The sequence below is a fragment of the Myotis daubentonii genome, chromosome 5 (assembly GCF_963259705.1).
Source record: "Myotis daubentonii chromosome 5, mMyoDau2.1, whole genome shotgun sequence".
In the NCBI taxonomy this organism is placed as follows: domain Eukaryota; kingdom Metazoa; phylum Chordata; class Mammalia; order Chiroptera; family Vespertilionidae; genus Myotis; species Myotis daubentonii.
Window position 1 is genome coordinate 5,744,846 of NC_081844.1, and position 24,905 is coordinate 5,769,750.

General features: G+C 49.9%; 1 protein-coding gene across 5 annotated transcripts in view; it reads left to right on the plus strand.

Moving 5' to 3' along the window:
* Positions 1-24,905, plus strand: part of TBC1D9B (TBC1 domain family member 9B) — a 55,261-nt gene that overhangs the window by 19,877 nt on the left and 10,479 nt on the right. For all 5 annotated transcript variants that reach the window (XM_059695638.1, XM_059695640.1, XM_059695639.1 and 2 more), the window contains 6 exons: positions 1,133-1,340; positions 4,067-4,279; positions 21,092-21,253; positions 21,551-21,701; positions 22,165-22,379; positions 24,235-24,352. In XM_059695638.1, coding sequence (XP_059551621.1) covers positions 1,133-1,340; positions 4,067-4,279; positions 21,092-21,253; positions 21,551-21,701; positions 22,165-22,379; positions 24,235-24,352 — 1,067 coding nt within the window. The remainder of the gene's footprint in view (positions 1-1,132; positions 1,341-4,066; positions 4,280-21,091; positions 21,254-21,550; positions 21,702-22,164; positions 22,380-24,234; positions 24,353-24,905) is intronic.

A 24,905-nucleotide genomic window follows, 5' to 3' on the forward strand; every position in this document is an offset into this window, starting at 1 on the left:
TCCTAAGAGGCACATTCCTTCTCCCAGCCTGTGATGGGGAGGTCTCACACACTCCTTAGTCTCGGCAGGAAGCTGAGGCACAGAGGTTGAGTAACTTGCCCAACGTCCCTCAGCAAGTGAGCAGGAAAGCCAGATGCAACTGTTGACAGCCTGTCCTCCCCACCAACTCAGCCAGGGTGCCCCCAGAGGCCGCTCTGGATGGCTTTGGCGATCAGGTCCCAGGGCGCACTACCTCCACCCCACCAAGATTGACAGCTCTTCTCCGTACCCCTTGGCCGGTGGCCCCTCATACCCTCTGCATTGTTGTAGCTTTGGGGCCCTGGCCTGGAGGTTTGAGGTCTCTGCCACTCTGTGGGAATTGGTAGACAAAAGGGCAGATACTGGTGGCCAGCCCCTCCGGAGCGCTTCTGTTTGACTCCTCCATTGTAGCTTCACAGGACACCCGCAAGGCTGCCCGGGAGCCCCTGGGTCCCACAGCCAGTTCACACCCGCGTGCTCAGATACCATGGCCTAAGCCCAGAATCGGGTGTGCCTTCAGGACCAGAATACTGTCAAAAGATGTCACTCTCCTGATACAAGTGACAGGGTGTCTTTTGGAACCTTCTGGAAAGAAAACGAGCAGGGCCAGGACATGACAGTCCCTGGCGCTGTCCATCAGGGTGTGCTTGCCGGGCCCTGCTCAGGCTACTGGACTGTCCCCAGGACAAAGCCATCACAGGGGGGAGGAGCAGGGTGCCAGGCCCCCACCTTGCACAGCCATGGGCCGGGCGGGTGTGCACTTTATACCAAGCAACAGCATCGTGCCTGTCGGGAGGTCCTTGTCTAGGTTCTAGATGGTCTGGGTCTTTCTAGTCAGAAGCAGCAGGATGGATTCAGAACCCCCTGGGCAAGCAACGAGCCACACCCCGGAGCCTCCAGGTGTCCTCCCAGAGCTGGCAAGTCCCAGGGACATGCTGTTTTCCGACCACTCCCCTGCTGGGCATACGAATGCCCCACATTTTACTTGGCCACTTAAGGTGCATGTTTCACAGAACTCTGAGATCCCTGGGCATGACTTGCTCACAGGAGGACCCCAAAGAGCCCAAATCCAATTTGAAAACCCAAATTTTGTCCGCTCCCCTCCCATCCCCAGAGACCTAGACGCACGAGCCAAGAACGAGTACTACCGGGCCATGTTCCGGCTGCCCAGGGACGAACGCCTGGACGGCCACACAAGCTGCACCCTGTGGACTCCGTTCAACAAGCTGCACATCCCCGGCCAGATGTTCATCTCCAGTAACTACATCTGCTTTGCCAGCAAGGAGGAGGACGGCTGCCACCTCATCATACCCCTGCGGGAGGTGAGCACCCGGCCCCACCAGCTCTTCCCTGCCTCTCCTGGTTGGCCCCTCAGCATTCAGTGATGGACACGTGGTGAGTCAGCACCTGCCTGTGCAGGCCTCTTGAGAGTGGCTGCACAGGATTGGTCCCCAGGGGTCACCTGGCCTCGTGGGCAGACGGAGTGGGGCTTTGGCCAGGAGAGCTCACTCTAGTACGTAAGGAAACTTCAGGAAGGATCCACGCCTTTCTGCTGGGAATGCCCCTCAGTCCTGCCTTCCCAGACTGCAGTGGGGCTGTGGCAAAGCCCTGCTGGGCTGGGCTCGGAGGATGCTGACCCTGCATCGACTCCGCCATGTCATTCTCAGAGGCCTCCTCACTGTTCTTCTCTGACGTCTGCCTGGGCCGTGGCTCCGGCTCTAGCAGCGTCATTAGGAGTTGGCTGTCACTTGTAAGAGGTGGAGACCTGTTCTCCTTGACTGCAGTGAGAAATGTGGACAGTGAGGGGAGAGGCCCCGCCCAGATGAAGGCACGAAGGCACTGGCCCCACGATCAGGCAGGTCTCAGAGCCCCCTTTCCCTCTTGGCCCAGCAGGGCAAACTGGCTGAAGCTGAGTGAGGTTTTTAAGTTATAACCTACATCACAGTATTCTGATTTAGTTAAAAACCTAGAGCAGTGAGACCTTGCTGGCGTTTGTACAAAGCCCTAGGGCTACAGGTGTAGCTATGAAAGGTGTTGGTTAGCATGCTGCCTGGGGTCCCCAAGGGAAGTCAGGCAGAGGACTAAAAAGAGCCACAGCTCCAGGCCGAGGGGCTCCGAGGTGGCTACGCTCTTTGGCACCAGGCCATGGGTTCATCCTGACGTGCCGAGGCCTGGGGGCCGGCTTAAGGGTTTCCTGAGGTTCCAGCTCAGAGTACTGGCTGCCCGCTGTGTTGGGGAGCAGGACTGCCTTGTCCTGATCTTTTTTCCTGTTGTTTTTTTTTTGTTTTTGTTTTTTTTTTGGTTAACCCTCACCTGAGGATATTTTTTTCCACTGATTTTTTTTTTTTTTTAGAGAGAGAATGGAAGGGAGGGGGAGAGACAGAGAGAAACATCAATGCTAGAGAGACACATCAATTGGTTGCCTCCCGCACATGTACACGCACCCGGCCAGGGTCTGAACCTGCAACCGAGGAACATGCCCTTGACCAGAATCAAACCCTGGACCCTTCAGTCCAGAGGCCAACACTCTAACCACTGAGCTCACCAGCCGTGGCTAGCAGGGCAGTCTTATCGCGCTCTTAGGGTGGGCTCTGCAGCTGGACGGGTGGAGGCCCTGGCCCAGCACTCACCAAGCCTCCCAGCCAGGGAGGCTTCACAGGGCTCCTCCCTGAGTGCCAGCTGCGCTCTTGAATTTGCACATCCAAACGTGCTCTTCTCACCCCACCCAGGCAATGGCGCCCCTTCCTTCCGTCTGCTCAGGTGAAAAGCAGGAGCCACCTTGATTCTGATCTGGCCTCATTCCTGCATCTTGACCATAGCACGTCCCTTCCTCTCCACGGCCACCACCTAGGACACCAGTATCTGCTTGGACCTCAGGAGTGTCCACACATACCTAACCCCTTTAGGACCCATCCTCGCACAACTGCCAATGCTTGTCTGTCAGAGCATGTGGGCAACCTGTGTGGAATCCTCCTGCATCTTCTCCTGCTGGACCTGTGAGCTGTCTGCTCCTCAGATATCGGTTCATGTGCAGGCACGCACACACACACACACACACACACATATAAACACTACTCACATGCATATGCACACTTGTGTATACATACAAACCATGCACATGAGCACTCGCATACATATGCACATATACCGGTACATGTACACACAGCAACCCACATCTATACACATGTACACATGATACACACACGCCTCACAAACATGCACACACGTTTGTATATATATACAGGCATACACATGTACTCACACTCATGTACTGTGCATATGTGTAGACACTCTTACACATACATTCACACGTATGCATACACATACCAGCCCTGCCCACCCCTGCTTACCCAGCCCCAGCTTCCCCAGCTTTTCCTTGTCTATCAATCCAATCTAGCACCTCCTCAGTGTGGTTCTGGGTCTCTGCCCTGGCTCCTCACCTGGCTGCAGCAGGTCTCAGCTCAGCTGCTACCTCCCCAGAAGAGCCTTCAGTGAAAAGCAGCCCCGTGGCCTCCCAGCTGGCTCTGTCACCTCCACCACCCTGGGGTGTTGAGCCTGCATGGCCATTGTGTGTCCCTACCCCAGGCCTCTGTAGAGCCAGAGGCGCCCCTGAAAGCCTGCCCTGTGCTCTCCATGCCTGTGCAGCTCTGTCCACACTTCCTCGGCCGGGCCCGGACATGCCTGTCAGCGGGTACTTTGGCAATCCATGCTTAGGATAGCCATGCAGGCAGGCTGCTCCCCAGGCTTCAGAGCAGGGGATGAGCTGGCCAGTGGGAAACTTAGAAGGGCCAGTGGCTAGGCCCACCCTCCTCATGACGGACCAGCGGGGCTGTGTGATTGACAGGTGAAAAACGAGATTTAGACGCGTATGGAACTTACAGCAGCAGGCAACAGAGTCGGAACAGATCATAGTGGGCCCGAGTGCCCCCATTCACTCACCGCACCCTCCCCAGAGAGGGCCACCTGAGGCCACTTTGCTGTCGCGGTCACAGAACCTTTCTGTCTTTCTATGGCAAGAGACAGACACCCAGTGTTTTTGCCCTCCCAGGTGACCATTGTCGAAAAAGCCGACAGTTCCAGTGTCCTGCCCAGCCCTTTGTCTATTAGCACCAAGAACAAAATGACCTTCCTGTTTGCCAACCTTAAAGACCGCGATTTCTTGGTTGAGAAGATTGCTGACTTCCTCCTGAAAACATCATCTAAGCAGCCAGGTGACAACAGTGCAGGAAGGAAAGCCAGCATCATGGATCCAGCCCCAGAGGTGAGAGGGCGCTGTTGGGGGAGGGGGGGTGTCAGGACCAGGAGAGGAGCCAGGCAGCGCTGTGGTACCTGCCATGGGCCTGGGCAGGGAGGGTCCCTCCTGGGTTTGGGGTGGTGTCAGGGCCAGCCTGACAGGGTTGAGCCGGGCTGAGGCAGGGAGGTGGGAATTGAGAAAAGAAAGAAAGACAGGAAAGCGGGGTCGGGAGGACCCCAGTTCTCTTGATGAACTGAAGCGAGTTTATTAGCTACACAATCCTATTTATACACAACACACTGAATCGGAGGTCTGTCAAGAGGAATGTATTCTTTGTTCCTCTTAATCTCTAAGGGAGAGACACAGCAGAAGGACAAGTTCTCAGTACAGCATATCTCAGTAAATAGTTATAGACTTCTTGGCAAGCTATGAAAGGCTGTTCTCATTCTACAAATGTTACTCCCATTCTACTGATAATCGCCATCCAAACAAGTCTGGGAAAACTGTGTGGGTAAGGGTCCCAGCCTTGCTAGCCCCTACAGGTGCAAGGACCTTGCCAGCTTACATCTGGCCCCCAACAGGGTGGAGAGCCTGACCTGCCTTGGCGGTCTCAGGTGTGCAGCCACCATGCGCTACCTGACGTCACAGGCCTCTGCACCACGTCACACACACCCCAGTCCTGAGCGTTCCCACCCCGCCCACCTCAAGTCCCACCACACAGGAGAGGCCTTTGCTGGCTGGGCCTGCCTCCCTGTGAGCCTGTGCTGCACTGAGGGCCACTCTGTTCATTTACCTGGTGCTTCTCCCGTCAGTCTCTCAGCCTGAGATTCCTACAATATAAGACCCCCTTTGCCCTGGCTGGTTTGCTAAGTGGTTAGAGTGTCAGCTGGTAGACCGAAGGAAGGGGTCACAGGTTCGATCCCCGACCCCCTTTTAAAGACTTAACTGCAATTATTATATCAACATAATTCACAAGAATTCCTGAATATGAAATACTTGTATTCACCTTTCCCCAAATGCAGATGTACTTCTTACAGTTTAATTATTGGAATTGAAGTACACATAGGTCATATATCACGCTTAGTTAATACATCTTTTAAACTCCTTTTTATCTATAGATTTCTCTCTCTCTCTCCCTCTCTCTCTCTCCCCCTCCCTCCCTCCCTATCTCTCTCTCAGTATTTTTTTTATGAAATTTGGGTCATTTGTGCTGTAGCTTCTCCAAGTGGTTTTCATTGACTGCATTTTCCTATTTCCTGTAAGTTGGTGGTTGAATAGTAAAATCCAGAACAAATTCAGGTTCCATTGTTTGTATTTGGGGGGGCAAGTCTTCTCATAGGAAGGATTGAGGTGATGGGTACTTCCACCAAGAGATATATGACACCGGGTCTTCTTGTCGTGTGCTGTTAGGGTCGCCTAGATCCACTCATTCATTAGGGATTGCAGGATGGCAGCACTCCAATTCTGTCATCCCTTCTGTTAGTCAACTGGAATAATCCTGTAAAGGAAATTTCCCCTCATCAATTTTTTAGGGACCCTGAGGCACAGTTCATATACAAAAGGGAAAATAAATCTTACTCTTTCCTGTTCTTCACCAGTTACAATGATGAGTTGGGCCCGGCTAGTGTGGTTCAGTGGTTGAGCATCGACCCATGCACCACGAGGTCACCAGTTCGATTCCCAGTCAGGGCACATGCCTGGGTGGTGGGCTTGATCCCCAGGAGGGGTGTGCAGGAGGCAGCCAATCGATGATGTTTTTCTCTCTTTGATGTTTCTGTCTCTCCCTGGCTCTCTCTCCAAAATCAATAAAAACTTATTTTAAAAATAAGATAAAATGATGAGTTGGACTCTGGCTGGTGTTGCTCAGTGGTTTTGACTGTGGACCCATGAGCCGAAGGGTCACAGGTTCAATTCCCAGTCAGTCAAGGACATGTACCTGCGTCGCAGGTTTGGTCCCCAGCCCGTCGGGGTGTGTGAAGGAGGCAACCAGTCAATGTGTCTCCCTCACAGCAGTGTTCTCTCTCTCTCTCAGTCTCTCTCTCCCCCTTCCAAGCCCCCCTCCTTCCTCCCTTCCACTCTCTCTAAAAATCAATAGACAAAAGAAATCTTCGGGTAAGGATTAACAACAACTAAAAAATAATAATGAGTTGTTCGTCTAGTATCCTCTAAATGTGATCAGTTTGTTTTTATGTTTAGTTTTTAGTATGATTATGAACTTGCAGATTTAAGCAGCTTGATGTGTTTCAATCCATGACAGAAATTACCCTAAGTCCGCCTGCGCCCACAGGGAGCTCATTCAGGTCGGCGTGTGTTCTTTGGACATAACCGTGGCCGTGTTTGATTGTTTCCTTGCTTCCTGGTGTGACAGGCTGTACGTGCTGTTGGTCTTTCTGAAATTATGCACTTCCTGGTGACAAGAGTCCATTAGATCAGCAGCCCTGCCATTACGGCCACATTCCCACCGAGGGGCACTGGAGCTGGCGGCAGCACGTGCCCTCAGCTAGCCAGGACCCGCCTGGGCCGGCCCATGGAGGCCTGTATATTTTCCACCCTGTAATCGATGCTCAGTAACTTATTGAGGGTGGGAGGGGCCCGGCAGAATCAGTGTCCAGTAGAGACATTAAGAAAGGTTTCTTAGGGGAGGTTGGGCTTGATCTGACTAAGGTTGGGTGGGTGAAAGGGACGTGAGCAGGGATTCTGAGCTGCCTTCATGAGGCCCAGCACCACTCATGATAGGGCCTGATGGCCAGAGTGAGCAGACCCCATGGCCCCTTCCGAGCTCACCATTCATTCATCCAGCTCGTTTTTACTGCATTCCTCATAGGTACCGAGTGCTGTTCTAGGCACCAGGAATAGAGAATGAACAGAGTAGACGAAATTCATCTCCTCTTAGAGCTCATATTCTAGTGAGAGAGACAGTAAGCAAATAAACACCCAGAGTGTTAGGTGGTGATAAGGGCCGTCGATAAAAATAAATGAGGATAAAAAGGGATTAGGAGTGCCAGGGGATAGTGGGGGTCAGGTGGCATTTGAGCAGGAAACTAAAAGAAGAGAAGCCAGTCTAGAGGCCAGACAGCTGGGCACAGCTCCTCAAACTAGCGGAGACCGGTGGAGGAGTGAGAGAGAGGAAGCAGGAAGCTGGAGCTTGTGAAGCCAGCACAGGGGCCTCACAGGCACTTTAGCTTTGACTCTGAGTGAGAAGAGAAGCTGTTGGAGAGTTTTGTCGAAAAGAGGGACACAGTCTGTTTATGTCTGACCGTCGTGTTGAGAATGCTTATAGGCACAGCTGTCACAGCAGCCACATGTGGCTGTTGGCGCTGAAATGCGGTTAGTCCAAATTAAAATGTGCTTAAGCATAAACTACACACCAGACATTGAAGATTTAGTATGAAAATGAGAATGTAAGATATCTATAATTTTTATATTAATTCCATGTTGAAATGGTAATATTTTGGCTATATTGTATTAAATAAAATATATCTCACCAATTTGTTGTTTTTTTATTTATCTTTATTTGTGAAAGTATTGCAGATTTCCCCTATTTTTCCCCATTGACCCCTTCTGGCCTGCACCCAACCATCCCAATTTATTGTTTTTTAATGTTTTTTAACTAGAAAATTTTTAATTACATATGGGCTGTCATGATATTTCTCTTGGGCAGTGCTTGACTAGAGAGTGGCAAGAATAGAAGCAGAGACGAGCTGGAAGGCTCTGACAGGAATCAGGACACAAGGTGAAGAGCCTTGGTTAAGGGTGGTACCGGTGAAGTTGGTGAGAAGTGGTCAGATTCAGGATACATTTTTTTTTTAATATATTTTATTGATTTTTTACAGAGAGGAAAGGGAGGAACAGAGAGTCAGAAACATCCATGAGAGAGAAACATCGCTTAGCTGCCTCCTGCACACCCCCTACTGGGGATGTGCCCGCAACCAAGGTATATGCCCTTGACAGGAATCGAACCTGTGACCATACAGTCCCCAGGCCGACGCTCTATCCACCGAGCCAAACCGATCAGGGCAGGATACATATTTTTTACTGTGGTAAAATACACGTAAAATTTACAAGCTTAACCATTTTTTAAAATATATCTTTTTATTGATTTCGGAGAGGAAAGGAGAGGGAGAGAGAGATAGAAACATCCATGATGGCGAATCATTGATCAGCTGCCTCTTGCACACCCCCTACTAGGGATCAAGCCCGCAACCTGGGCATGTGCCCTGACTGGGAATCGAACCTCCTGGTTTACAGGTTGACACTCAACCACTGAGCAACACGGGCTGGGCTACCTTAACCATTTTAAATTGTACATTTCAGTGGCATGAAGTATATTCACACTAATGTGCAACCATCGCCAACATCCACCCACAGAACATTTTTCATTTTGAAAAACTGAATCTGCCCTGGCTGGTTTGGCTCAGTGGATAAAGCATCGGCCTGCGGACCAAAGGGTCCAGGGTTCAATTCTAGTCAGGGGCACGTACCTCGGTTGCAGGCTCCTCCCCGACCCAGGCCCTGGTCAGGACTCGTGCTGGAGTGCCGGGGTCCAACCCCAGCAGGTCCAGGGGTCCCCAAAGGCGTGGACGGAGTCGGCGAAGAAGGAATGACACAGAGACAGCGTTCAGTTGATCAGCAGCCTAGCCAGGATCTCCAGCCAAGTTCTGGTTAGGATCTCCAGCCAGGTTCTGCAGGTTCTCCAGCCAGGTCCAGTCACCAGGTTCTAGTCAGGTTCTCTTGCCAATTTCTGCAGTCAGGTTCAGTCCAGGATCCCTTGCCATGTTCTCTCCATTGAAGCTCCTCCATCTCCAGGTTCCGTGTAGGTTCTGTCTTCTGAATTCTCTTCTAAGCTCTGTGTTCTAAGTTCTGTCTCTTTCTGTCTTGTTACAACTGTATTTATACCAGTTGATTCAATCCTATCAATCTCTATTACAAAGGTTAGGGCGTTTCTTATCTTCATTCCAGGGAGTAAAGATTATGCAGCTTAAGCATGATTGTTCGTAGTTAAAGTGATTAATTACCCGCCTGGCACTTAGTTAAGGGGTTTTATTCCCTCCCTAACTTCAGGGGAAAATCCCTACCTGGGGATTCAACCTTTCTCAGAGACCTTGGTTAAAACACATAGTGCCAAGAAGGTGAGCAAACATATTAAGAACAGTATGCCATATATGCCAGGTCCCTTGAAACAGCAAGCATGGACTGGCTCCCGGCACTGGAGGCGACCAATCGATGTGTTTCTCTCACATCGATGTTTTCCATGTACCTCATATAAGGGGAATCATACGGTATTTATTCTTTTGTGATTGGTTTATTTCACCTAGCATAACATTCCATTATATATGCATGTATGTATGTATGTATGTATGTATATGTCATTTTGTTTATCCATTCAGTTTTTTATCCATTTTTTAAAGTTAATTTTTATTTTCAATTACAGTTGACATTCAATATTATTTTATACTAGGGGCCTGGTGCACGAAATTCATGCACTGGGTGTGGGGGGGGGGTGGGAGTGTCCCTCAGCCCAGCCTGCCCCCTCTCACATACTGGGAGCCCTCAGGCGTTGACCCCCATCACCCTCCAATCGCAGGATCGGCCCCTTGCCCAGGCCTGACGCCTCTGACAGAGGCATCAGGCCTGGGCAGGGGACCCTCATTTCCCCCCATCACTGGTTCTGCCCCCAGCCCAGGCCTGATGCCTCTGGCCCAGGCATCAGGCCTGGGCAGGGGACCCCCAGACCCCTCCGATTGCTGGCTCTGCCCCTTGCCCAGGCCTGATGCCTCGGCCAGAGGCGTAGACCCCCATCACCCTCTGATCACCTGATCGGCCCCTTGCCCAGGCCTGACGCCTCTGCCAGAGGTGTCAGGCTTGGACAGAGGACCCCCATCTCCCCCCGATCACTGGCTCTGGCCCCTGCCCAGGCCTGAGGCCTCTGGCCCAGGAATCATGCCTGGGCAGGGGACACCCATCTCTCTCTGATTGCTTGTTCCACCCCCCGCCCAAGCCTGAGGCCTCTGACCCAGGCTTCAGGCCTGGGCAAGGGGACCATCATATCCCCCCAATCCCCGGCTCAGCCCCCCGCCCAGGCCTGATGCCTCGGCCAGAGGAGTTGACCCTCATCACCGTCCGATCACCAATCACCGGATCGGCCCCTTGACCAGGCCTGAGGCCTCCGGCAGAGGCGTCAGGCCTGGGCAGGGGACCCCCAGCTCCCCGCGGTTGCAGGCTCCGCCCCTGCCCAGGCCTAACGCCTCTGGCTGAGGCGTCCGGCTCAGGCAGCGGGGACCCGCAGCTACAGCGGCCCCGTGATCGTGGGCTCCACTTTAGGCCCAGGCAAGGGACCCCTAGCTCCCGGGACTGCCAGCTTCGACCGTGTCCAGCTCCCATTGCTGGCTCCACCCCTACTTCCTGCTATCACTGGCCAGGGCGGCAAAGGCGCCTGATTCTCCGATCATGGCTGAGGGGCAGGGCAAAGGCAGCCCCAGGGCCGCCTTTGCCCTGCCCCCCAGCTCTTAGCTCCCCCCTGGGTTTCCAATCACTGTCAGTGGCAGGGGGCTTCTTCCTGCTTTCCCTTTCGCCTCCCTGCATTGTGCCTACATATGCAAATTAACCGCCATCTTGTTGGCAGTTAACTGCCAATCTTAGTTGGCAATTAACTGCCAATCATAGTTGGCAGTTAATTTGCATATAGCCCTGATTAGCCAATGAAAAGGGTATCGTCGTATGCCAATTACCATTTTTCTCTTTTATTAGTGTAGATTAGTTTCAAGTATACAGCCTAGTGGTTAGGCATTAGTATAATTTACAAAGTGATCCCCCTGGTAAGTCTGGTACCCACCTGGCACAATACATAGTTATAATATTACTGACTATACTCCCTATGCTGTACTTTACATCCACATGACTGCTTTGTAAATACCAATTTTTTTAATATTTTTTTATTGATTTCAGAGAGGAAGGGAGCGGGAGAGGAAGAGAGAGAAACATCAGTAATGAGAGAGAATCATTGATCGGCTGCCTCCTGCACACCCCTCACTGGGGATCAAGCCCACAACCCGAGCATGTGCCCTTGACTGGAATCGAACCCGGGACCCTTCAGTCCACAGGTCAACCGACGCTCTATCCAATGAGCCAAACCAGCCAGAGCAATACCAATTTTTTAAAGCTTTTTTTTTTTATTGATTCGAGAGAGAGAGAGTGAGAGAGACATTGATTTGTTGTTCCACTTATTCATGCATTCATTGATTCCTATATGTGCCCTGATCTGGGATCAAACCTGCAACCTTGGCATATTGGACAACACTCTAACCAACTGAACTACCTAGCCAGGACCCAATTCCCCCCCCCCCACTTTTTTTTTAAATATATTTTATTGACTTTTTACAGAGAGGAAGGGAGAGAGATAGAGAGTTAGAAACATCGATGAGAGAAAAACATCGATTAGCTGCCTCCTGACCGGAATCGAACCTGGGACCCTTCAGTCCGCAGGCCGACGTTCTACCCACTGAGCCAAACCGGTTTCGGCTTTTCCCCCTTTTTAAAAAAATATATTTTTATTTATTTCAGAGAAGAAGGGAGAAGGAGAGAGAGAAAATCAATGATGAGAGAGAATCATTGATCGGTTGCCTCCTGCATGCCCCCTACTGGGGATTGAGCCCACAACCCAAGCATGTGCCCTGACCGGGAATCGAACGGAGACCTCCTGGTCCATAGGTCAACACTCAACCACTGAGTCACACCAGCCAGGCCCAATTTTTATTTCTTTATCCCTTCACCATTTTGACCCAGCCCCCCGATTCCTCTTCCACCTGGCAACTCATCAATTTGCTCTATTTATGAGTTTGTTTCTGTTTTGGTTGTTCATTTATTTTGTTTTTTAGATTCCACATATAAATGAAATCTTATGGCATCACTAGTCATCAGAGAAATGCAAATTAAAACCAAATGAGATCTCACCTCACACCTGTCAGAATGGCTATCATCAATAAATCAGCAAACAACAAGTGTGGGTGAGGATATGGGAAAAGGGGGCCCAACCAGTGTGACCCAGTGGTTGAATGTCGACCCATGTACCAAGTCACTGGTTTGATTGTGGGCTCAGTCCCCATTGGAGGGTGTGCAGGCAGCAGCCAATGGATGTTGATGTTTCTCTCTCATAGATGTTTCTGTCTCTTTCTCCTTCTCCTTTCCTCTTTCTCTAAAATCAATAAAAACACTTTTTTTACAAAGAAAAAAGGGAACCCTTGTGCACTGTTGGTGGGAATGTAGATTGGTGCAGCCACTGTGGAGAATTATGGATGTTCCTCAAAAAATTAAAAATAGAACTACCATATGATTCAACAATTCCACTTCTGGGTATTTATTCGAAGAAACCTAAAACACTAATTTGAAAGAATATATGCACCCCTATGTTTATTGCAGTGTTATTTACAATAACCAAGATTTGGAAACAGCCCAAGTGCCCATCAGTAGATGAGTGGCTATAAAAAAAAAAGAAGGAAATCTTACCTTTTGCGACAGCATGGATGGACCTGGAGAGTATTATGCTAAATGAAATAAGCCAAGTACCATATGATTTCACTTATATGTGGAATCTAATGAACAAAATAAACAAAGTGGAAACGGACTCATGGATACAGATAACAGACTGACATCTGTCAGGGGTGGGGGCTGGGGGCTGGGTGACAAGGGTGAAGGGATTGAGCACAGAAAACAAAGGACTCATAAACACAGACAACAGCATGGTGACTGCCAGGGGGAAGGGGGTGGGGGGGAGTAGACGAGGGTAAAGAGGGGGACAAATGGTGATGGAAGGAGACAACTCGGGGTGGTAAACACAGTACAGTATACAGATGATGTATCGTAGAGTTGTGTACCTGAAACCTATATAACCAATGTCACCCCAGTGTTACAATTTTTTTTTTTTTTTTTTTAGTGTGTTTGGCAGATGGCACTAATGGAATTTTTGTTATCTGTCTCCCTGAGTAGGGTGATTTAAGCTATTTACCCTCTGGTTGGGGAGGAGAACTGCAAACCATTTACGCTTTAAAAAAAAAACAAATTAAACCTTTATGTTGAGAGTATTACAGATGTCCTCCTTTTTCCCCCCCACTGCCCCCTCTTCCCGGTTCCCACCCCACTCCCGGCCTTCACCACGCTACTGTCTGTGTCCATAGGTAAGATCTTTGGTTAATCCCTTCCCACACTCTGCCCCTCATCACCCTTTCCTCTGAGTTTCGTCAGTCTGTTCCATGCTCCCATGCCTCTGATTCTATTTTATTCACCAGTTTATTTTGTTCATTAGATTTCTTGTTTATTTTGATTTTTAGATTCAATTTTGATAGATATGTATTTAGTGCCATTTTATTGTTCATATTTTTAATCTCTTCTTCTTCATCATCTTCTTCTTTTCTTCTTCCTCTTCTTAAAGAATACCCTTCAATATTTTATGTAATACTAGGTTGGTGGTGATGAACTCCTTTAGCTTTTTCTTGTCTGTGAAGCTCTTTATCTGACCCTCAATTCTAAATGAGAGCTTTGCTGGGTAGAATAATCTTGGTTGCAAGTCCTTGCTATTCATCACTTTGAATATTTCTTCTCACTCCCTTCTGGCCTGCAAAGTTTCTGTTGAGAAATCAGCTGACAGTCATATGGGTGCTCCCTTGTAGGTAACTAATTGCTTTTCTCTTGTTGCTTTTAAGATTCTCTCTTTGTCTTTAATTCTTGGCATTTTAATTATGATGTGTCTTGGTGTCGGCCTCTTTGGGTTCCTCTTGTTTGGGACTCTCTGTGCTTCCTGGACTTGTAAATCTATTTCTTTCACCAGGTAGGGAAGTTTTCTGTCATTATTTCTTCAAATAGATTTTAAATATCTTGCCTCTCTCTCCTCCTTCTGGCACTCCCATATGCAAATGTTGGTATGCTTGAAGTTGTCGCAGAGGTTCCTTACACTGTCTTCATTTTTTAGATTCTTTTTGCTCTTCTGATTGGGTGGTTTTTTACTTCCTCATATTCCAAATCATTGATTTGATTCTCAGAATCTGCTACTTTACTATTGAATCCTTGTAAAATTATTCTTTATTTCAGTTAGTATATGCTTAATTTCTGACTGGTCCTTTTTCAGGTCTTTGACATTCTCACTAAGATCCTTTAAAGTCTCGTTAAATCCCTTGAGTAATCTTATAACCATGGTTTTGAACTCTGTATCCAGTAGTTTTCTTGTTCCCATTTCTTTCATTTGTGACATGTTTCTTTGTCTCAGCATTTTGACTGATTTCCTGTGTCTGTTTCTATATATTAGGTAGAACTGCTTTGTCTCTTAGAATTGGTAGAGTGGCCTTGTTCAGTAGGTGTCCAGTGGCTTAGCCTCCCCAGTCACCTGAGCTGGGCACTCTAGCTGCACCCCTGTTTGGGCTGTGTGCACAGTCCTGTAGTTGAGCCTTGATTGCTATTGGCATCTCTGGGAGGAGTTGACCTCCAGTCCAATTGGCTGTGAGGACCAGCTGTGACTATAGAGGGAGACCTTCTGTCCAGGAGACACCCCTATGGAGCAGGATTTGTTTCAGTGGGCCTTTGGTGCTCACTGAGTCTGCCTCTTGAGTGTGTCACTTGTGGATGTGAAGAGTTGTAATCTGCTATGGGCTGAGGCTACCTATCATGTGTACTGACTCTAGGGCCTCCAGCGAGGTGCAAACTCAACCACTACTTGGGGCCACCCTTCAGGAGCTACAGAGAGATCTGCAGATGGCTGCTATTTGCTCTTTGTATTGGGGTTGGAGGTGCCCAGGTGAGGCCCAGCTATGAAGCAAGGCAGGCTGGTGGTAGTGCCAGATCTTGGGCCTTTTATTGATAGGTTTGGGGCACACTGTCACCAGCTGCAGCTTGTTTGAGAGCTTTTAGCAAAGCCTGAGCCAGGACTGACCATGCATTTAGAAAAGCTGCTACAAACACCTTGGTTGGGGCTGCAAATTGGATGGGGCGGGATTTCTGGAAATCATCAGGGTGGAGCAAACAGTGTGCTCCAGGCTGATGGAGGCTCAGATATGGCTGCCAGTCAGCCCTGTGACAGGGGAGGTCCCAGCACTGGAACAATGACCCCTGTGAGGACTCCTGTCTGGGAGAAAGCCACCCCCGAGTTCCTGCCCCAATGCCAGACAATCTAGTTCCTCCCTGTATGTGTCTGGGTTCCCTCAAAGCCACCTGGTACTGGGAGTCCGAGTAAGTTCGTGCACCAGCCCTTTAAAAGGAACACCTGGGTCTCCAGCAGCCTCCATGTTACTCAGCCACAGTCCCCACTGGTTTTTACAGCCCATAGTTGTGGGGACTTCTCTTCCCAGCTATGGAACCCTGGGCTGGGGTCTGGTGTGGGGCTGGGTCCCATTGGTCTTCACAGCCAGCTTCCACAAAGACAATCTCCCTCTGATTAAAAAAATGGTACATGTCTCTGCCCCTCCTACCAGTCTCAATGTGCTTTCTTCTTTATTTCTCTAGTTGTAGGACTTCCATTCTTTCAGGCGGTTGTGAATGATTGTTGTCCTGTATTTTAGTTGTAATTTTGATATGATTGTTTTAATATATCTTTTTTATTGATTTCAGAGAGGAAGGTAGAGGGAGAGAGAGATAGAAACATCAATGATGAGAGAATCATTGATTAGCTGCCTCCTGCAGACCCCTACTGAGGATTGAACCCACAGCCCAGGCATCTATCCTGACCAGAATCGAACTGTGACCTCCTGGTTCATAGGTTGACATTCAACCACTGAGCCACACCAGCCAGGCAGTAAATTTAATTTTTAAAAAAAGATATGTATTCATTCATCTTTTGATGGACACGAGTTGCTTCCACCTTTTGGCTGTTGTGAACGATGGTCCTATGAACATGGATATAAAAATTTCTACTCATTACTCTTCAAGACCCTACATGTAGTTATTTTGGAGAACTTCCCAGAATTAGAATTGCTGGATCAAATAATAATTCAATGTTTACTATTTTGAGGCATGATCATATGGTCTTCCACATTAATTGCACCGATGTACATTCCTGCCAGTAGTGTAAAAGGGTCCAGTTTCTCCTGATCCATGCCAATGCTTGTTATTTTCTGGGTGTTTTGTTTTCAATAACCATTCTAATGGGTGTGATGTGGTATCTCATTGGTTTTGATTTACATTTCCCAATGATTAATGATGTTGAGCATCTTTTCATGTCTTACTGGCCATTTGTATATCCTCTTTAGAAAAATGTCTATTCAGGTCCTTTGCCTATTTTTTAAAAATATCTTTATTGATTTCAGAGAGGAAGGGAAAGAGAGAGAGAGAGAAACATCAATGATTCTCTCATGCTGTACTGGGGATTGAGCCTGCAACCCAGGCATGTGCCCTGACCAGGAATCAAACCATGACCTCTAGGTTCATAAGTCAACACTCAACCCCTGAGCCAGGTTGGCATCAGGTATATTTTTAATTGGGTTGTTTGATTTTGTTGTTGAGGGTTATAACTTCTCTTTTTTTTTTAATATTTTATTGATATTTTACAGAGAGGAAGGGAGAGGGATAGAGAGTTAGAAATATCGATGAGAGAGAAACATCGATCAGCTGCCTCCTGCACACCCCCTACTGGGGATGTGCCCGCAACCAAGGTACATGCCCTTGACTGGAATCGAACCTGGGACCCTTCAGTCCGCAGGCCGATGCTCTATTCACTGAGCCAAACCGGTCAGGGCAGAACTTCTTTATATATTGCAGATATTAGCCTCTTATCGACATATGATTTTCAAATATGTCCTCCCATTCTATGGGTTGCCTTCTCATTCTGATAATTATGTCCTTTGATGCAGATAAGTTTTTAATTTTAATGTAGTTCAGTTTACCAATTTTTCTTTTATTACTTGTGCTTTTAATGTCACCTCCAAGAAATAATTGTCATTTCAATGTCATGAAGCTTTTCCTCTGTTTTATTTTAAAAGTTTTATAATTTAAGCTCTTGTATTTAGGTGTTTGCTCCATTTTGAGTTAGTCTTTGTGTATAATGTGAGGTAAGGCTCCAACTTCATCATTTTGTGTGTGATATCTAAGTTTTTCAGCACCATTTGTTGTAAAAACTATTCCTTCCACATTGAATGGCCTTGGCACCTTGTTGAAATCATTTGACCGTAAATGTGATGGTTCATTTTTGAACTCTCAATTCTATTCTATTGGTCTATATGTCTGTCTCTATGCCAGTGCCATACTGTTTTAACTGCTGTAGCTTTATAGTAAATTTTTAAATCAGGAAGTCTGAGACCTCCAACTTTATTCTTTTTCCGAGATGTTTTTGGCTATTTGGGATCCCTTGAGTTTCCATATGAATTTTAGAAAATATTTTTCTATTTCTGCAGAAAAGTTATTTGGTTTTTTATAGGGGTTGCACTGAATCTGTAGATCACTTTGGTAGTACTGATGTCTTAACAGTCTTAAGGTTTTCCTGTCTGTAAACACCATATGTCTTTCTACTTTGTGTCTTCTTTCATTTCTCCCAGCAGTGTCTTTTGCTTTTCAGTGTATGCCTTTCACCTCCAGGGTTAAGTTTATTCTCAATGTTGTTTTTCTTTTTGGTGCTATTGTAAATGAAATTATTTTCTTATTTTTCTTTTGGGATTGTTTGGAGTTAACGTATAACAGGGTATATTTTGAAGGCAGTTCTGAGGACTGATGGGTCAGATGTGGGGTATAAGAGACAGAAAGTGGCCAAAGATGACACTGGCTTTGCCCGGGGCAGCTCAGGGAACAGACGGCAATCAGTGACAGGGGACGATGCAGGAAGAGCAGGTTTGGAAGAATTCCGTTTTGGACGTATGACGTTTAAGGTCAAGGATAAGGAGAACTAAGAATTGACCACTGGAGATGGCAAAGGGAGGTCCTGGTGGCCTTGGTAAGAGTTGTTCAGCCCTGACCAGTTTGGCTTGGTGGATAGAGCCTCAGCCTGCGGACTGAAAGGTCCCAGGTTTGGTTCCGGTCAAGGGCATGTACCTTGGTTGCAGGCGCATCCCCAGTGGGGGGTGTGCAGGAGGCAGCTGATCGATGTTTCTCTCTCATTGATGTTTCTAACTCTCTATCCCTCTCCCTTCCTCTGTAAAAAATCAGTAATTTTTTTTTTTTAAGAGTAAAAGCAAAAGTGCACAGACAGCATCTTCAACAAAACCAGGAGAGAAGGCATTGCCACACCCCTGACTGCAGTGGTGGGGGTCTAAGCACCGCGGGGGACGGGGGCGGGGGGGGGGGGGGGCGGCGGGGCATTGTTCTGCATAGACACAGCATCACAGCTGCGCTGGGGCCAGAGAGGGGAGAGGAAAAGCCCTAAGGGCCCAGAGTTCAGAAATAACCAAAAAATAGCTCCCTCCCCCCAAAAGTGATGCCTCACTGAACAGAACCCTCAGCAAGTGACTCTAAGAAACAGCCCATGAAACTGGGAGCAGGTTCCTCAGCTTCATTGTCAGATAAGGACTAGTAAACAGAACTGCATGCAGAATCCGCTAACGAGCTGAGGGGAGAGGGAGAAGCTAGGGTGGTGCTCGCCATCGAGAATCGCAAAAACACCCAACAAAGCTCTGCACCAGGGCACTCTCAGTCTGGACTAGGTCCTTCCCCTGGATTCTAGCAGTTTGTCATGAAAAAGTATTTAGTGGCCCCCAAATCCATTTCAGAACACCAGCTAGGGCAGGGGGGTGGGCTGTGGATATGAACTAGCAGGCTTATCTTTTTCTCCTTTTTAAAGTTTTTATTAAAAACTGCTCTACTGCCCTAACCAGTTTGGCTCAGTGCATAGAGCATCAGCCTGTGGACTCAAGGGTCCTAGGTTCGATTCCGGTCAAGGGCATGTACCTTGGTTGCGGGCACATCCCCAGTAGGGGGTGTGCAGGAGGCAGCTGATCGATGTTTCTCTCTCATCGATGTTTCTAACTCTCTATCCCTCTCCCTTCCTCTCTGTAAAAAATCAATAAAATATATTTAATAATAATAATAATAATAATAATAATAAAAACTGCTCTACTGTGGTACCATGGACTTACACTATGCTGTACATATTGAAAGAGTAGAGTTTGATGGGTTTAACGTGGAGAGTCCACATGCAGGGGACACAGAAAAGGGGGGGTGTGGTGCGGTGGCTGGTGGGATCAGAGGTGACGGGAGGACGCAAGGGCAGAAGCCCAGCCCAGACTGGAGCTGGCAGAGGGAGCCTCCTGGCCCACGAAGCCGAGAAGGCCATGCAGTGGCCACCTGTCATCAAAGGTGGCCTCTGCCCACTGAACGTGGTTTCCTGCCAGCAGTGCCAGAATGGCAGAAGCCCCTGCATTCTCCTCAGCTCATCCTCAGGTTCCCTGTAGAGTCACCACTGCACGTCCTGGTGGCCACTGGGCGACACAGCACCCCAAGTACCCTGAGGCTATGAGTAGAAATGCTAATTAATTAGTGTGGGGTCATCACCCCAGGTCTCAGCAGAACCCACAAAGCGTGGGGCCAAGAGTGGAGAGAGATGTGCCCACGTGAAGACGGGAAACTGCTGCTGGCAGAAGTGGAAGTGGATTCCAGGGAGCCAGTGACCAGTGTCCACCCAAGAGCAGCACTGTTTCTGTCGGTGGGCACTCAGGGCAGGAGCTGAGAGGAGAACCAGAGAGGGCACTGGCTCTAGACCATCTGACCCCTGGGCCAGAGGACAAGCTCCCTGCACAGGCCATTGCCCACAGTGGCAAGCTTGCCTGGAAGTCAGGTGCCCACAGGCAGAATATAGTCTGGAGAGCAAGGGGCAAAGGCAGGTGTCGGGCATCACCCACACTGTGCCTAAAGGGGCTAGGATGCCAGTGCTTCCCTGAGGAGACCTTCTCCTTGGGGTAGGGGAGGAGTCAGGGCTAGGAACTTACCTACTTGCTCTATGAGCATGGAGGGCCGGAGGCTCGGTTCCAGAAAGCCAGGGAAGAACCCTGAAGTTCAGGGTTTCTTGCAGACCTGTGTTCCTGGTGCCCCCCTTCTGCCAGCCCTATGTGCATCCCCCGTAGGTTCCCAAAACCCACAGGGTTCATTTCTCTTGCCGTTGGCTAGCTGTGCAATGGGAAAGCAGATTCCCAGGCTCCTGCACTGGGGCGGGGCCTCCCCTAATACAGGTTACCCTGCGGGGAAGTAGCCCGAAATAGAGATAATCCACAGGCGAGGACCCCTTCCTTACACCCAGCTCTAGGTCTGTGCCCTTATCTTTGCCCCAGAGCCCCGGGAGTGCAGTGAACGGGCAGCCTGAGTCGTGGAGGCACCTGCAGGAGGGACCCGTCGCTCTGAAAAGGCTGTCAGGCGTGGGCCTGCGCTGGGGCCGGGCTCTGCGCCATGTTCCTGCATGGCTCGTGCGCGTGCTCCATGGGGTCCCCAGTGCTCTTTCCTGGCAGTCCCACCCTGAGCTGATCCCTGTGGCCCGGGGCCCGGGAACAGTCATGGCAGATGCCACCATCAGCCACCTCTGGGGCCCGCTGGGTCTGCAGCCCAGAGACTGGAATAAGGATAGTGTCCCTGGGAACTCGGCGCTGCAGGCAGGCCCCTGGGGACACGAGCTGGCTCCTCAGAGTTTCTTCTCTCCTGGCCCTGACCTCACTGAGCAGGCCTTACAGGATGGGCCCAGAGCCCTCCCGTGAGAAGCCAGCCGGCGTGGGTGGGCCTGGTGAAGGAGGACAGTGTAGGAGTTCGGCGAGGCGGTGGGACCAGGCCGAAGCGTAGGCTCCTGCTGGTCCAGACCAGGTGTGCCCACCCCATGCTGCCCGCTTCGGGCAGTGACTGCGTGCACCTGGGAGGCCTGCAGGCTCAGTGTCGCCCTCTGTGTGTACTTTCCAGTCTCCTCCAGCTCCTCAGGAGGCACCGGAGCAGCCCGCCAGCACCGGCTCACCCTGTGGTGGCTGCCAGAGCTCCCTCGCGCAGGAGGCACCCACTGCTTCCCAGGGCCTGCTCAAGCTCTTCCGGAGAAACACGCCAGTGGAGGACCTGGGGGCCAAAGGGGTAAGCCCAGCGTGGGGCTCCATTGCCATGCCAGGCCCACGTGGGGTGGGGGGAGGGGACAGGGCCAGCCTGTGATTCTGTGCCCATCACAGGCAGTCGTCCCTATGGGCCCCAGGCCTCTCCAGGGAGGCCCGTGTGCCTGCTGCCTGAGGTTGGTGCTGTGCTCAGTGCAGCCTGAGCTGGGGGCATGTACTGTGAGCCCTTGGAAGCCTGAGGTGGCGGTCAGCGTGCCAGATGGAGAAGGAAGGTAGGAGAGCAACCTGGGTCACACGTAGCTCCTCATTGCCTTTCCCCCAGGCCAAGGAGAAGATGAAGGAGGAGTTATGGAACATCCACTTCTCTGAATACGGGCGCGGTGTGTGCATGTACCGCACGGCCAAGACCCGGGACCTGGTGCTGAAGGGCATTCCCGAGGGCCTCCGTGGGGAGCTCTGGCTCCTCTTCTCTGGTGAGCTACCCTGCCAACCCCCAGCTGGCTCCTGAGCTGGCCAAGCAAGAGCTGCCTGACCTTCACAGGGTGGAAATGGGACTCCACTGTGAGGGGCCTGGTTCGGGCCCACACCAGGAGCGGAGTCCCGTAGGCAGATGGCGGGGCGGGGCACTGTCGCCGGCTGACACCTCTCCACCTGCAGTGGGACTTGAGTAGCCCCCCTGGCCTCCTTTCCCTGGAACAGACTCTGACCACATGCACACCCTTGGCCACTGGGACAGTTTCAGGAGGAGGGGTATCAGCCATTGGAACTTGGGTGGGGTGCCCCCTACAAGGAGCAGTCACGAGGGGACTTTTGCCTCCCACCACACGACTGACCCCAAAGTTCCACTTCTCTGTGGTCCATTGTCGTCTCCAAACTGCCTGGCACTGCCCTGGAGCCCCAGGAGGGGAGGAGACAGCGCCAGCCGTGTCTCCACAGGGGCCTGGAATGAGATGGTGACTCACCCTGGCTACTACTCGGAGCTGGTGGAGAAGTCCACAGGGAGGTACAGCCTGGCCACGGAGGAGATTGAGCGAGACCTCCACCGCTCCATGCCCGAGCACCCTGCCTTCCAGAACGAGCTCGGGATCGCCGCGCTTCGGCGGGTGCTGACTGCCTATGCTTTCCGAAACCCTACCATCGGCTACTGCCAGGTAAGGGGCTTATCAGGGACCCAGAGAGCATCACCCACCAGAGGCTCATGGGTGCCGTTCCAAGGTGTAATTAAAAACAATTGCTCATCTCATCCCCATGCTATATATTATTACCTTCTATGTGCTTCTGGTATAGGTCCTGGAGTCATTTGATTATTTTGTGTGTGTGATAAAAACACATAATAGCCGAAACCGGTTTGGCTCAGTGGATAGAGCGTCGGCCTGTGGACTGAAAGGTCCCAGGTTCGATTCCGGTCAAGGGCATGTACCTGGGTTGTGGGCACATCCCCAGTAGGAGATGTGCAGGAGGCAGCTGATCGATGTTTCTCTCTCATCGATGTTTCTAACTCTCTATCTCTCTCCCTTCCTCTCTGTAAAAAAATCAATAAAATATATTAAAAAAAAAAAACACATGATAAAACTTAACGCCTTCACCATTCATTCTTAAGTGTACACTCTATGCCAAAGATGGCGAACCTTTTGAGTTCGGCGTGTCAGCATTTTGAAAAACCCTAACTTAACTCTGGTGCCGTGTCACATATAGAAATTTTTTGATATTTGCAACCATAGTAAAACAAAGACTTATATTTTTGATATTTATTTTATATATTTAAATGCCATTTAACAAAGAAAAATCAACCAAAAAATTGAGTCAGAGGTGACACGCGTGTCATAGGTTCGCCATCACTGCCCTATGGCATTAAGTATATCTGTGCAGCCTTCACTACCATCCATTGCCAGAACTCTTTCAGCAATTCCCCTAGATACCCCTGGCAACCACTGTTCTTTCTGTCTCTGTGAACCTGACTCCTCGAGGAACCTCAGATAAGTGGACTCAGAGAGTATTTGTCCTTTTGTGGCTGGCTTATTTCATTAGCATAATATCCTCGAGGTTCATCCATGTTGTAGCTTGTGTTAGCGTTTCCTGCCTTTTTAGAACACACTTTGTTAATCCAGTCATCTAAGGATGGACACTTGGCTTCCTTCATCTTTGGCTGTTGTGAATATGCTGCTATGAACGGAGTACACAGTATCTGTTCCAGTCCCTGCTTCCAGTTATGTTGTTTATATACCCAGAAGTGGAAGTGCCAGTCATATAATTATTCTATATTTAAAAGTTTTAGGCATTGCCATAGCATTTTCCACAGACGTTACACCATTTACATTCCCACCAGCAATGCACAAGGCTTCCAGTTTCTCCTCATCCTCACCAACCCTTGTTATTGTCTGTGTTTTTGGTAACAGCCATCCTCATGGGGTGAGGTGTCATCTCACTGAAGCTTTGATTTGCATTTCTGGCAGGTTTGATTGTAAATCTAGCGCGCATTTTTCTGGTCAGGTCAGATGGCTTCCTGTTTCCCATAGCTGCTCCTGGGCTTCAGAAAAGCAGGCCAACTCCCCCAGAACCACTTTCTGTGGGGCCAGTGTTCCACATGAATCTCACCAGTGCGCGGGAAGCCGGTATGCGAGCTTTAAGAAATTTTTAAGCTAAGATGTCACCACTGAAGTGCTGTGCGGGTCCCAGTCTTGCCATAGTCTCCCTGTAGCCATGGAGCCTCGCACACAGCTCACTTACACGTCCACCTGTGCTCACACACCTCAGACACCGGATAGCGCCACGTGCTCATGTCTGCCTTCTCAGTTTTCCAAGTGCCTGCTGCCCAATTTGAGGGACGTGGCTGACTGTTTTTGTCAAGTTGATTTCCTGCAAATTACTTTTTGACAAATTACACATAGCCCAGTGAGGTGGTTTGTTGTCGCCAAACTTGATTGTAGTGCCAAACCCTTTTGGGGAATTGACAGTTTTCCGTGGTGTCCAGCTCCGGAGCCTCCTTCACCATCTCTGTGCCCACAGGCCATGAACATCGTCACCTCTGTGCTCCTGCTCTATGGCAGCGAGGAGGAGGCCTTCTGGCTGCTGGTGGCCCTCTGCGAGCGAATGCTGCCCGACTACTACAACACCAGGGTGGTGGGTGAGTGCCTGCCGGCTGGTGGCTCCAGGGTGGGGCCTCCCTGGGCTGGCTCCCTGCCCAGCATGTCCTACACAGGAGCCCTCAGAGGCCTCAGCCATGCTGCAGGCTGAAGACAGCCCCTGTCCCCACTGGACAAACCGCGACGCTGCCAAGTGGAGAGCCACGCAGGCAGACTGCCTGTGGACCCCTGGGATGGCTGCAGGAAGAGCAGGCCTTGCATACTGGTGGTGGGTCAAAGTCAGCTGGTGCCTAAATTCCGAAACATCTAACTCTTCTTAAGCTTTTTTATTGTGGACAATTTCCAGCCTCACAACTAGAGTGTACAGTACACCGTGCACCTCTTACCCAGCCCAGCTCTCACGGCCTCAGCAGGGGTTCTGTGTTAGCAGTGGAAGTGCACTTGCCAGTGTGTTCTGTGATGTACAAAAGTATGTCTGCTCTTTCAAGATTCGTTTAGGGGTCTCTACTCTCGGGGTCCTTTAGAATCATATCTGTTCATCAGCTTCACGGCAGGTACACACAGAAGCCACCAAGATCACTGTTACTGTCCCAG